Source organism: Rousettus aegyptiacus, unplaced genomic scaffold, assembly GCF_014176215.1.
Source record: "Rousettus aegyptiacus isolate mRouAeg1 unplaced genomic scaffold, mRouAeg1.p scaffold_m13_p_1, whole genome shotgun sequence".
Taxonomy (NCBI): domain Eukaryota; kingdom Metazoa; phylum Chordata; class Mammalia; order Chiroptera; family Pteropodidae; genus Rousettus; species Rousettus aegyptiacus.
This window is the reverse complement of record NW_023416284.1, coordinates 81,276,097-81,288,418: the sequence shown is the minus strand read 5'-3', so window position 1 is coordinate 81,288,418 and position 12,322 is coordinate 81,276,097. Positions and strand designations below refer to the sequence as shown.

Below are 12,322 nucleotides of genomic sequence, written 5' to 3'. Positions count from 1 at the left end.
GCCAGTCCTCACAATCAATCAGCCAGATAGATGGTAAGTTTCTTTAACTGATGTGCAAACAGCAATCAAGGCTTAATTACTAAAGGAGAGCACACACAACACACACGAGACCCACTTGGAGTATCTGGCTCAAGTGTCCAGGGAGACTGTGCCACTGGGCCCCACAGGACATATACTTTACTAAGACTTGGAGAAATAGAATTTCTACCTACTACTTAGAAACAAACAATCTATTGAGTTTAAAACACTGGTTCTAAGGATGTTCAATGAACTTAAGGAATAAGTAGAGAAACTCAGCGAGAATTTTAACAAAGAGATAGAATACATAAAAGTGAAGATAAAAAACATTGAAAAAGAACTGGTAAGAAATGAAGAATACAATTACTGAAATAAAGAATACATTAGAGAAAATTAGAGTAGATTAGATAAAGCAGGGGGTCATATCAGTAATATAGAAGATAAAGTAGCAAAAAAACACCCAGTCAGTGATAAGTTACCTACGAGAGAGCTCCCATAAGACTTTTAGCTGATTTCTCAACAGAAACTTTGCAGGCCAAAGGAATTGGCATGAAATAGCCCAAATGATGAAAAGCAGTAATCTATAACCAAGATTTCTCTATCCAGCAAAGGTATCATTTAAAATCAAAGCGCAGTTAAGAGCTTCTCAGACAAGAAAAAGCTATCACCATGAAGCCAGTATTACATGAAATGTTAAGGAAAGAAGGAAGATAAGAAGAAATTTTGAAAATATAAATAATAAAATGGCAATAACTACACATCTATCAACTTTAAATGTAAATGAATTAAATGCTCCAGTGAAAAGACATAGGGTGGCTGAATAGATAAGTAAACAAGACCCTTATATATGCTGCCTACAAGAGACTCATTTCAGATCAAAAGACACAGACATACTCAATGTAAAGGGTTGAAAATGATATTTCATGAAAATGAAAAAAAAAATAATGGGATAGCAATACTTATACCAGATGAAATAGACTTTAAAACGAAGGCTATAACAAGAAACAAAGAACTCATTTTGGTGGAAGGCCCTTTAAATAAGATGGCTGTAAAAAGATTGGCCTGTGCTTGGCTCTGAAGTGGAGCTTCCTGCCAGCGGAGTGGTTACTCTGACCTTAGGGCCTGGCGTTGGAGTTACACTAAGTAGACTTCAACCTAGGGTCAGAATAAGCCCTGGGTTCCTGTGCAATTCAAAGTGCAGGGAGAGCTTTAAAGCATGACTAACACTGAACTTCTCTCCAGTTTTGGTTGGGAGATTGAGCAGATTTTAATTCTATATTGAAAAAAAAAAGTAACATTTCTTGATTCTCCAATTTCCTATAGCACACACCTTTAAACTTTGCATAATCACTGTTTTTTCTGCTTCTTTTTAAAGGTAAAGGTATTTTTCTTACCCCATGTGCACATATTATATGGCTGTAATGAAATAACTTTTCTCTGTTATAAACCTAATCTGTTAAATTTCATTCTTAAAAGTTATATTCTCATAAAGGTTAGGACTTCTGTAACCCTCATAGTATATAATTTTATACCTAACCATGTCTATAATAGTTTCTCAAAGACCATTGGATATAAATTTGGGGTAACATGAATTAGCTTCAAATGTGAAGAGTTAAGTTTGGAAAGGAGAAGAATTATTCCTTGAATAAGATCCTTTCCAGGTTTTGTGAACCATAATCCCCCAGCTATAGTCTGGTGGTGATCAATCTAAATTGTAGGTAGAACTCATATAGTAGATGTCAAATTGTGCCCATAACATTCCAGGGTTCTGTAAAAGAACCTTAGCAGTCACTGTTTTAGGGGGTGGGGAAGGAGATGACTGAATTATGGCAGTATTGAGAGATTCGGGCACCCCCCTCTTCAATAACAACAGTTCTACCTTTCTCTTTTATATATTTGAGTTTGATTGATATTTGTTTGAGAAAATTATTCCAAAATGTAAAATTCGAAAACTCATTAGTCTGGGAATTGTAGAAATCTGTTTCTTGTGCCTGCTGTGCCATTTTTCAAGTTATGTGGTGAGGATAGGAGGAAAGATGAGCTGAAGATTAAGTACTCCTAGACAGGTTATTCCATGGGCAAGCCTCCCAGGAAATACGCACAAGAGAAAGAATTAGAATAGTAAGAATTCTACTTCCTCCCTTGCCTGGGTCCTCATCTTTCATTCTCTTTGGACTTTCATTAACACTTATAATAGCTAGGATCCTGATCCAAAGAAAAAGAAAGTCATCTATAATCTCCTTGGCTTTTCATAGTGATGAGCTTAACAATAGGCTGCTTTGTTATCCTGTCTTCCTGGAATATCCTTCCAGACCCAAACCCTTTCTTTACTTGGTACATGCCTAACGATTTTTTAAAACTCAGATGGTTTCATTCTGAAAATCATTGCCTATCACTTTAATTTGAACGTCTTCACTCACATAGTATTCCTTGCTTAACACTAGTCTATTCATTGCATCACCTTGTGTCATTGATTGATTGCTTTGTTCCCACTACCATATGTGCATTCCTGGAAGTAAGGAAGGCGCCATACTGCTTTGACTTTGTATTCTCAGTGCTAGCACAGAGTGGGCACTAAATAAGTTCTGCTGAATGAATGGACATAGTGGAAGGTGGTATAGGCCACCTTTTACTAGATCGGGACAAATGGCTTAATCAGAATGCTAACAGTCATTTTTGTTGAAATTGACAAGTTGTTTCTAAAATTTATATAGAAATGCAAAGGATCTAGAATAACCAAAACCATATTGAAAAAAAAGATCAAAGTTGGTGGATTATATGATTTGAAGATTTACTATAACACTGCAGTAATTGAGACAATATGATTTATAAGGATAGATAAATAGACCAATGGGACAGACTAGAGAGTCCACAAAAATAGATCCACACTTTTATAGTCATTTGATTTTTAACAAAGACACCAAAGAAATTTAATAAGGAAAAATGACAGTCCTTTCAGCAAATGAAAGTCTTTTCAACAAATTAGTTTACAAGTTTTTCAATACAGGGTGCTAGAACAAATGGATAAACAGTGGTGAAAAAAGCATTGACCCTTACTTTATACCACACAGAATAATAACTCATGACAGATCATAGATATAAACATAAAAGCCAAAATTATAAAGTTTCATAACATGTACAGGAGAATATCTTCACGGTCTTGTGGAAATAATGTATTTCCTAGACAGGCTTCTTAAATTTTTTAAAATATTGAATTTTATAAAATTAAAGAACTTTTGTTTCTTAAAGTATACCATTAAGAAAAAGTAATGACAAGCCACATTCTTGGAGGAAATATCTTCTACACATATCTGACAAAAGAGTTATATGAAAACTATAGAGAGAGCAACTACAACTCAATAATAAAAAGGCAAACAATCCAATAAGAAAATGGGCAAAGACTCGAAAAAAATAAAAATTAAAATCCCAGTGAGATACCACTATACACACATTAGAATGGTTAAAATAAAGAAGGTTGAGCAAAACAAAAATAGGTGAAGTTGTGTAAAAACTGAAACTCTTATATATTACTGCTAGAAATATAAAATGGTCCAAATCACTTTGGAACACTAGTAGATTCCTATAAAGTTAAAACTTCACATATCCTATGATTTAGGCATTCCACCTTTAGCTACTTATCCCAGAGATATGGAAATGTATGTACACAAAAAGACATATACAAGAATGTATATAGTAGCATTATTCACAATAGCCCCAAGTTGGAAAAATCTCAAATGTCTATTATAGGTGAATGGATAGACAAATTGTAGTACAGAATATAATGAAATACTACTCAACAGCTAACAGGAACATTAAAGACATGAGCAACAACTGATTGAGTAAAAGAAGTCAGCCCCAAGTAGTATATACTGTATGTATCCAGTTATGTGAAGTGTTAGAACAAGCAAATCTAATCTATTGAAAGAATTCAGAATAGCGATTGCTTATGGGAATGTGGATTGACTAAGAAGGGAACACAAAGACATTTCTGAACTGATGGTAATGTTTATATTTTGGTTGGGGTGGCTATTGCCCTAGTCAAAACTAACTGAATTTAGCATTTATTATCTCTGCATTTCTCTGTGTGTAAATTTTACTTTTATTATTAAAAAAAACATGAATTAACCCTTACCTATATTATGAAGCATATATCCACTGTTATGAAAATGTTTTTTGGTATATAGATACATGACACAAGCTCTGGCAGGGGTTAGTAATTAAATTCATTTTTCATGAAAACCACTAAAAATGGAGATTATTAACTTTATCTCCCTTAATAACTGAGGATTCTTACTTGGTCAAAATATATTTTATAAGTGACAATTGAGAGAGAAATAACCAAATGTGGATCAAAAGAGAGAGAGACCAAGATTTTAAGCTTTTCAAATGTCATCTGCCTTTTTTCATTGCTATATCATGCTGCATGGTGTAGGGCTGGTGTAGAACAGCCTTCCAAAAATTTTTGAATGAAAAGAATGGATGGATAGGAAGGGGAAAAATGTAGAGGAAGAGGAAAGAAGAGGATGTCAAGGGAAGAGATAGGAAGAAAAGAGAGTGAGAAGTGAGACTCAAAGTGTGTAAGGCTTTGAAAACATATCGTAAAAGGTTACGTTGGCTTTGCTGTCCTTCTGTCTATCCTGGGGACATCTGCCCAGAAGACGAGAGCAGCCCGACTGCTCAGCCTAGAGGGAGTGCTGAAAAGATCCCATATTTTAGAAATAGCCTGTGTGATTACAAAATAGATGTAGCATTGAAACCTCATTCCAGGAAGCAATTCAGGGAAAGCAGACATTTAGATTGACGATGATTATCACATTCAAGAGATAGCTTGTAATAAATGTCTGTTTTTCTCCAAAAATATGGAGAGAACAGGCATAAGAAATGTAAACTTAATAATTGAGAAACCAAGCTGTTTGCCCACAAATGGAAACTTTATTACACTGCTGGCTTTTACCATAACAGAGAAAAATGATGTCTGAGCAGTTCATTGTCCCGTTCTCCCCACCCCCCACCTAAAAGAGAGGGATTGAATCAGACAGAGCTTGTAAAAAATATTGTATTTGTATCCAAAGAGCTCATGTGATGTGAAGAGAGGACAGACAGAGGACAAATCCAGGAAAATATAATATTTCATATGAACCAGTGGGATCAGGCAAACTGGGCTTAATTTCCAGTTCTACCAGGGGCCTTGGATAAGTCATTTAACTTCCTTATAGCTCAGTCTTTTCATCTGCACATTGGTTATTTATGAAGTGAATATAATTTTTCAAAATTGGCTATGTAAACAATTTCTGTTAGGTAAATTCTATTTTTCCACAAACTCGCAATATATTTCTTAATTGTTAAAAATTCTTTAAAAAAAACAGAAATGAAAAGCTCTACTGAGTAACTGACCCTATGGTATTACATTTAATTTGAAAGGTACTAGAGATTGTCTTGACTCTCTGTACCTTCCACTTGTCATTCCTTCAGTCTTTCCTTACCTGAAGATATGTCTCCTATGCTTAGGGATATCTTAAAACTCCAACTTTAAGGGTTCAAAAAATCTTTTTAGACTTGATAATTTAGCTCTGTTGGACTATGATAATATTTTTCATTAATTCTAACCAGCAGATTCCCTAAAGCTGCCATCACTGGGAGCCCCTAACTGATTGAGATGTGCTACCAGTGGAAAGGTTAGAGGCTTCCAGTGTTTTTTGTTATTCCAAAGTGATATTTCTGGGGATGAATCATGTAGAGAGAAAATAACAAGTTAAAATAAAACATGCTATTGGGTTGGAGACCCAGAAACTCTGGATAGAGACTCAAATCCATCTTGGAGCCTACAGCTGGCAATGGTCACTAGCCTGGAGATTTTAGCTCCTAGGCAGGTGTGTGGGTCATTCACATTCTTCCACAATATCAAATGGAAGCCGTATGGTTACCTTTGCAAAGGTGGTACCAAATCATGTTCGGTTGTACTGCCACTGATTAGCGGGTGGTGGTGATCACCACTGCCACCACCATTAGAAGTTCTGATCTGCAATGATATGAATCTTTGACACAAGAATGGGGAAACAAATTATTATTACATAATCATGTTTTTTTGATAGTTTAAATTTTTCCAAATGGGGAAATGTGAAAAAGCTCCTCAGTGACGAAATGGTTGAAAACAATTGACACTGAGAATCTGGATGCTCAGATTTCTCTAGGACTGTTCACTCCAAGAAAGGTATTTTAGCTGCGTTAGGGAGCAACTGGATAGTGATTTAAAATTTTTTGTTTTGTTTTTTAAAAATAAAATTGTTGGGAGCCTGTGCTGTGGTTGGTCTGTATGATGAGGAAGTAGACTTCATGTATTTATATCTGACTGTAATGTTCATTTGAGATGACTGAGGGGTAGAATTACTAACCCAAGTGAATTTTTAAATATAATCTAAATAGTCATAATAGTATGTTGCAAAGAGAAGTTTGCTGAATGCAAAGCTTTCCATAAGATGTCTGAGTAAATAACTGAAGGAAAATAAAAAGATGAGTTTGTAGTAAGTCTCCGTGGAGCTGCTTGGCAAAATATCAAAGGAGTGATGGCATTACTGTCTTTTTCATGCATGGAAAGCAAAAAATAACTTTTTTTTTTTTAGTTTATCTATGAGATCAGATAGGCTTAGGGATCAGAACCCCCAAATTCATTTTATCTCAAAGGTCTATAGTCATTCATCTTGTGCTGGACCTTAGGAAACTTCGGGACCTACTTCCAGTTGTGGCCAGTTTGATTTATTAGCTGGAGTTCAATATTTTTTTTATAACACTAGAGAGTATACCGAACATCGATAGGTTAAAAAAAAAGTTCAATCTTGAGTTAGTTCCCAAAAGGCACAGTCAGAACAGGGTATTAATGGGGATTAATGATGGCATTGTAGTTCGATATTAGCAAAAGACCAAGGCTAAAAATAAACATGAATACCTCAAGGGAAGCAGGAAAGTTCAGGCTGGCAACAGTATAAAGAATGGAGTTTTAAAATATGTAACTATATTGACATTTTTTTCTCTCCTTCCTTCCAAAATTTCTCAAAAATGTCACCTTTAAAAGATTATTATAATTGAATCCGATAAGCCCCCAGAGAAAAAAATTATCTTGGTTTACTTTTCCTTGCAGTGCTTTTGGTGACTGGTTATTTGCATGTAATTTCCACCACAGAAAAGGGGTTTCCATGAATAATAGCATCGTTTATTATTGCTATGGGCCTTTGTCAGCCATTCTTCTACCCCCTTAGTCAATATCTCAATACCTACTAAGGCTAAGTGTTCAGTCCTGGGAAAACTCTGAGCAAAACTTGAGAGATTTTCTTTTCCATATGTTTATTTCATCAGAGAATTTGCCATACTGTATTGAAATTTTCTATTACCAGTCTGTCTTCTCTATTAGAGTCAAAGCTCTGTGAAGGCAGAAACTATGTTTTGTTTTTAATTGTACCCCAGGACCTAGACTGGTAGATTCTCAAATACTTTTTGAATGAATAAGTTCATATTGAGTGCTTTACTACCATCAGCATCATTAGAGCAATCACTATCACTATAACCACTACCATTATCACTATTACCATCACCATAACCATCATCACCTCCATTACTACCACTACCACCAATACCACCATCGAATCATATTTGGTACCTAATTCTCTTTGGGAACTCTTTCTCTAGGGGCCCAGAATTTTCCAATTTATACCTTTCTTCACATATTCCCTTATTTTAAAATTCACCTATCTCTGGACCCATTCCCTTGGGTTCTCTTTTTCTGGGAGACAGCTACTTAATTTGGCATAGTAATTCTGTTACAGGAACTAATATGTTGGTAATGGTCCTCTAAAGTAATATGATCTGAGAGTAAGGAGAATATCTAGTTCTAGCTCAGCTACTTATTTGCTGAGCAACATCACTTCTAAGAGCCTCTGCTTCTACGCCTAGAAAACCCCTGGAGAGTTTTCCAGATCCCATGCACTGATTCTCTGTGCATTTCAACACAGATCTTCTATTGATAAAGTCTCAAGCCAAAGGAGCAAACCTGCACCAAGGTGAGATTTTAGTAGTTTCACAGTGACTAAGCAAGCAGTATCTGCTTAATAAGCAGATAAGCTTAGAAAAAGCAATGGCGGCCATCGCAGCAGCAGTGCGCCTCCCTGGGCAACTTCCCTGTCCTCTGTTAGCTGCCAGATCCAATCAGTCATGGGGTAGAAACAGACACAGACAGGTAACCGCTCAGCAGTAATGCCAGGCTATTGTCACTGTTTCCCCTTTCCCCAAGACCATGCAGTGCTTGTCACAACATGGCATTACACAACTGTTTTGATACTCTGACTGCAGCTCAGAGTCCATATCTGATTTCTTCATGGTAATCCAGGTCCAATGATAAATTTCTTCATTAATGTCCTGAGAGCAAGATAAGTTTTCAGATAGCACAAAGCTTCTTTCTAAAAATTTCCTGGGAATCATCTTTGGGGTACTGTCATATCAGATAAGTGATGGAAAGAAAATGGCCATTAAGCAACATAATTTAAAAGAGAAAGTGTGGCTTTGGACAAGTTCCTTCTGTTTTATAATTTTCTCTTCTTAAAATTTTTCTCTCTTTTATATCAATCTGCAGAGTAGCTTTGATAAAATTTACCACTTAGTATTTAGAAGAGTCTAAATCAAACGTAATTTATATAAGGTGATACTAACTCAGACCCAATCCTAAAACAATGAAATTACAGGACTTTTAGACTTTCTTCCCCCTTGAGAGAATCCAATAGCCCAAAGCTGTCCAGATTGTCATAAGCTTTTCCAATTTTCACATCAAAGTGAAGTAACAGCAGTGTAAAAGAAGAACGAAATAAAATACTGAATATATAGAGCATTGTTCTGAAGAATAAAAAAATGTTCTTCCTGCCACCTGGAATAACAAATGCAGTTTGAGTACAGGGACAAAGTTTCATTTTAAAGATGAAGTAAGGCCTGGAGAGGTTGAGTGATTTGCCTTGGATCACATAGTAAGTAAGTGGTGGAGTCAGAACTGAGAGGTCTGATCTGATACCAGCCATGGCCCTTTCCATACAACACTGCCTACACTTTCTTGTCAGTTGCAGAATGAAAACCAGCAGGCTTTGCATGAGGTAAGAAGACAGATCCTCTATGTAGGCAAGAAGAGAGGGTTATATTCATTGCATAGGCAGGGAAACTGAGCCATAGAGGGGTTTACTGCTGTGGTCCTCATTGGGGGTGATTTTTAACCCCCAGTGGACATTTGGCAGTGCCTGAAGACATTCTTGATTGTCACAACTGGTATGGAGAAGATGCTACTGGCCTCTCTTAGGTAGAAGCCAGGGATCCTGCTAAACATTCTCTTGTGCAACAGGACAGCCCCTTCCTCCCTCAACCCCCCCCCCCAAAAAAAAAAAGAACCCAGGTCATAGACACTGGAAAGTAATGATTTTTATCTGGAGATTGTGTACTTAACATCCACGTTTATTATTATTATTATTATTATTAAAGTTTGCACAGCCTGAGTAATTAACTGTGCTCATTTAGCATCATGTACCTACTTAATCTCTGTAAATTCCTTGCCAATCTTCAGTGGTAGACTTTGCTATGACCACAGTAAGCCAATTTGCCTTTGGGGCCTCAGGTTTCTACTCCTGCCTCTTTACCTTCTCCAGGTGACCAGCCAGGGCTGGGCCGTTCATCCCCACTCTTTCCTGGTGACAGTTGCTCCCAGGAAATTTCTGCCTCTCATCACTTTCATCTTGGCATGAATTGAAGCTAGTGTCTTACCCCTCCCAGAAAATTTATGTGTTACAATGTATCTCTGTTTCAGTTCTTGTATCCTGTGAAGGGATTTTCCAACCTTAATAACTAGACTGGGGAGACATTTGAAAAGAATTCCTCAAACAACCTCCAATGGCCTCTGTTCTTCCAGTGGACTGGGACAGCCCCCTGAGAACACATACACTGGCCCAACCTGTCTCAGAGTCAGGGTTCTGGCTACACTCACAACTTTGGAAAACTTTCTTTCCAGGCTCTCTAAATTCATCTCACATTTTGAAGAAAATCTTTAATTGAGAATTTGATAGTTTTTTTTGTTTTGTTTTCATCGTTGCTTAACTTCACTTAGCAATTTCATGACAGGTTTCCAGGATTTGTGAATAAGAAAGGAAGTACCTGAATGACCAGAAAGCAGTTAATTTTTTTTTGAAGGTGCCATCTTTTTTTTTTTTTTATTGATTTTTGGAGGCTTAATATCTTAGTTTCTTAAATCGTTATAACTGAATAGATTTTGGAAGCATTTGCAGAGCTCTTTTAAGGATTAAAGGAGATAATTGTTGTGAAAGGGTTTTGAAAACTATCAATCATGTATTTTGTGTATGTAAGCAACGCTGGTGGTGAAAATAGAAATATTGCCCTGAAATGGTCCAGGGTGGGGCTTCTGCCTCCTAACACCTAAAGCCTCCCATTCCAAAAACCAAACCAAACCAAACCAAGCCATCCCCCAAACAGGTTCTGTCTTGTTGTAAATCTTGTAATCGGGTTATAGATTTTCAAAACTGAACTTTATAGGTTTTTGTATTAATAAAATTTCAAGGCAATTTTCATTATGATTATATGCTTAATTCAAGGTTTAATAGCTTCTACTTGGTCAGATGCCACTACAGAAAGTATTGGGTTAGCTGCTTCATGTTTGCTTCTCTCTTGCTTTGGCTTGTGTTAGGCAGTGATTTCTAGATTAGTAAAAACACCATGTGTGAGCAAGCTTAGGCTGATGAGCATGCTATTTTATAATGCTTAAGAAGGAATTAATTTATATTCAACCACTGCTAGCTATCACTTCCTTTCTCACTGCAAACCTGTCATGGTGATGTTAAAAGAAAAAGGAAAAGAGGAATGTTGTCAGTGAAACAGGAAAAATAGTGATGGACTGCCGGTTTAATATATGTTGTTATAATTTCTATAAAGAAATTTCTCAATTCTTTAGAATTGTCTTTTCATTATGCAATGCAAATTAACAACAGGAAACAAAAGACTTTTGATTTTAGTTTTTACCTCCTATTTTTAAGCTCTACTATTTCTAAATTCTCGTGTAGTTTAGTTATTAAGAAAATAACCAGAAATTACATTTCATATCATTCTCAGTTTAATATTGATTAATTGGGAAAGATTGATTTTATTTAGCTCAAACAAAACTCACAAAACAAAATTCTTATAAAGAGTAAGTTTTTTTTAAAGAAAAATTAAGGAAATTAGTAATATGAGGATTTTTTTTATTGTGGTTCAGTCTTTAATGGAATGAAATAGCACCTAGCTTAATGTATCTTTAGGAATATTCTGGTCATGAGTCAGCTTTGGTATGCTTCTGTGCTCAAAGGGCAAGACCTACATGCCGTGTATAACAGTCCAGTCCAGGACTGCAGAGGACCTGGGCATCACTTTTAATTCACCTCCCATGCCAAACCTCCCAGCTTTCCAACTTATATGGACTCTATCTCCTCTCCTAGGAAGTTATTGCATTGCAGGATCTTTGTATTCTCAAAGATGTTTTAAGATTTCCTACAAAGAGCAGCATGAAAGGTAGAAAATATCTAGATTTGGAGTCAGCTGACCTGGGTTCTAGAGGAAGCTTTGTCACTGATGATGTCATTGCTTCCTAACTTGCAAAATGGCATAAGTAATACCCACCCAACTTATCTCATGTGATTGAAGAATAAAAACCCATTTCATCAGCTGTATGGTGAGGTATTATTTTAATAGAAACTAAAATTAGATAGAGTCATTTATTTCTTTACTCTTACTGTGGTTGTGAAAATGTTGAAAAGCTGTGTCTTGCATATTTTTTTTGGGTGCTCCCTGAAGTTCATTGGTTTGCTTGCTTGATTGATTATAGTCACTGACATTTTTGTCATGGTCACTCCTCAGTCCCTAGGCAAGAGATTCTTAAGAATAACTGGTCTATAGTATCATGTCATCTATTACCATTTGTCTGAAGCCCCCTCCAAAACCTACAATACTGATATAAAAATTTTGTTTTATAGCAGAGAATTTCAGGCTATGACAAATAAGAGTTTACTAAGTTTAAGTCACAATTTCAACAGCTCTTAAAGAACTGGCATTTGTACTGAGGCAAATGACATGTTCTTGATTTTTGTAATCACTAGTAGTTGCTTACCATTGCAGAGCCAACGCGGCTGACTTTGATGGGATTCCCCCTACCCGAAAGGTCCATTTGTGCTCTGTCCATCATATACAGGCAAGCGTCCAGGATGCCATCCTCAAACTGTTTGGAGGGGAAAAAATAAGA

At 36.2% G+C, this 12,322-nt stretch overlaps 1 protein-coding gene across 2 annotated transcripts in view; it reads right to left on the bottom strand.

Annotated features, from left to right (window-relative positions):
- The window catches only part of F13A1 (coagulation factor XIII A chain), a 168,052-nt gene that overhangs the window by 78,114 nt on the left and 77,616 nt on the right, over window positions 1-12,322 (bottom strand). For both annotated transcript variants that reach the window (XM_016160997.2, XM_016160998.2), the window contains exon 7: window positions 12,191-12,298. In XM_016160997.2, the coding sequence (XP_016016483.2) occupies window positions 12,191-12,298 (108 nt within the window). The remainder of the gene's footprint in view (window positions 1-12,190; window positions 12,299-12,322) is intronic.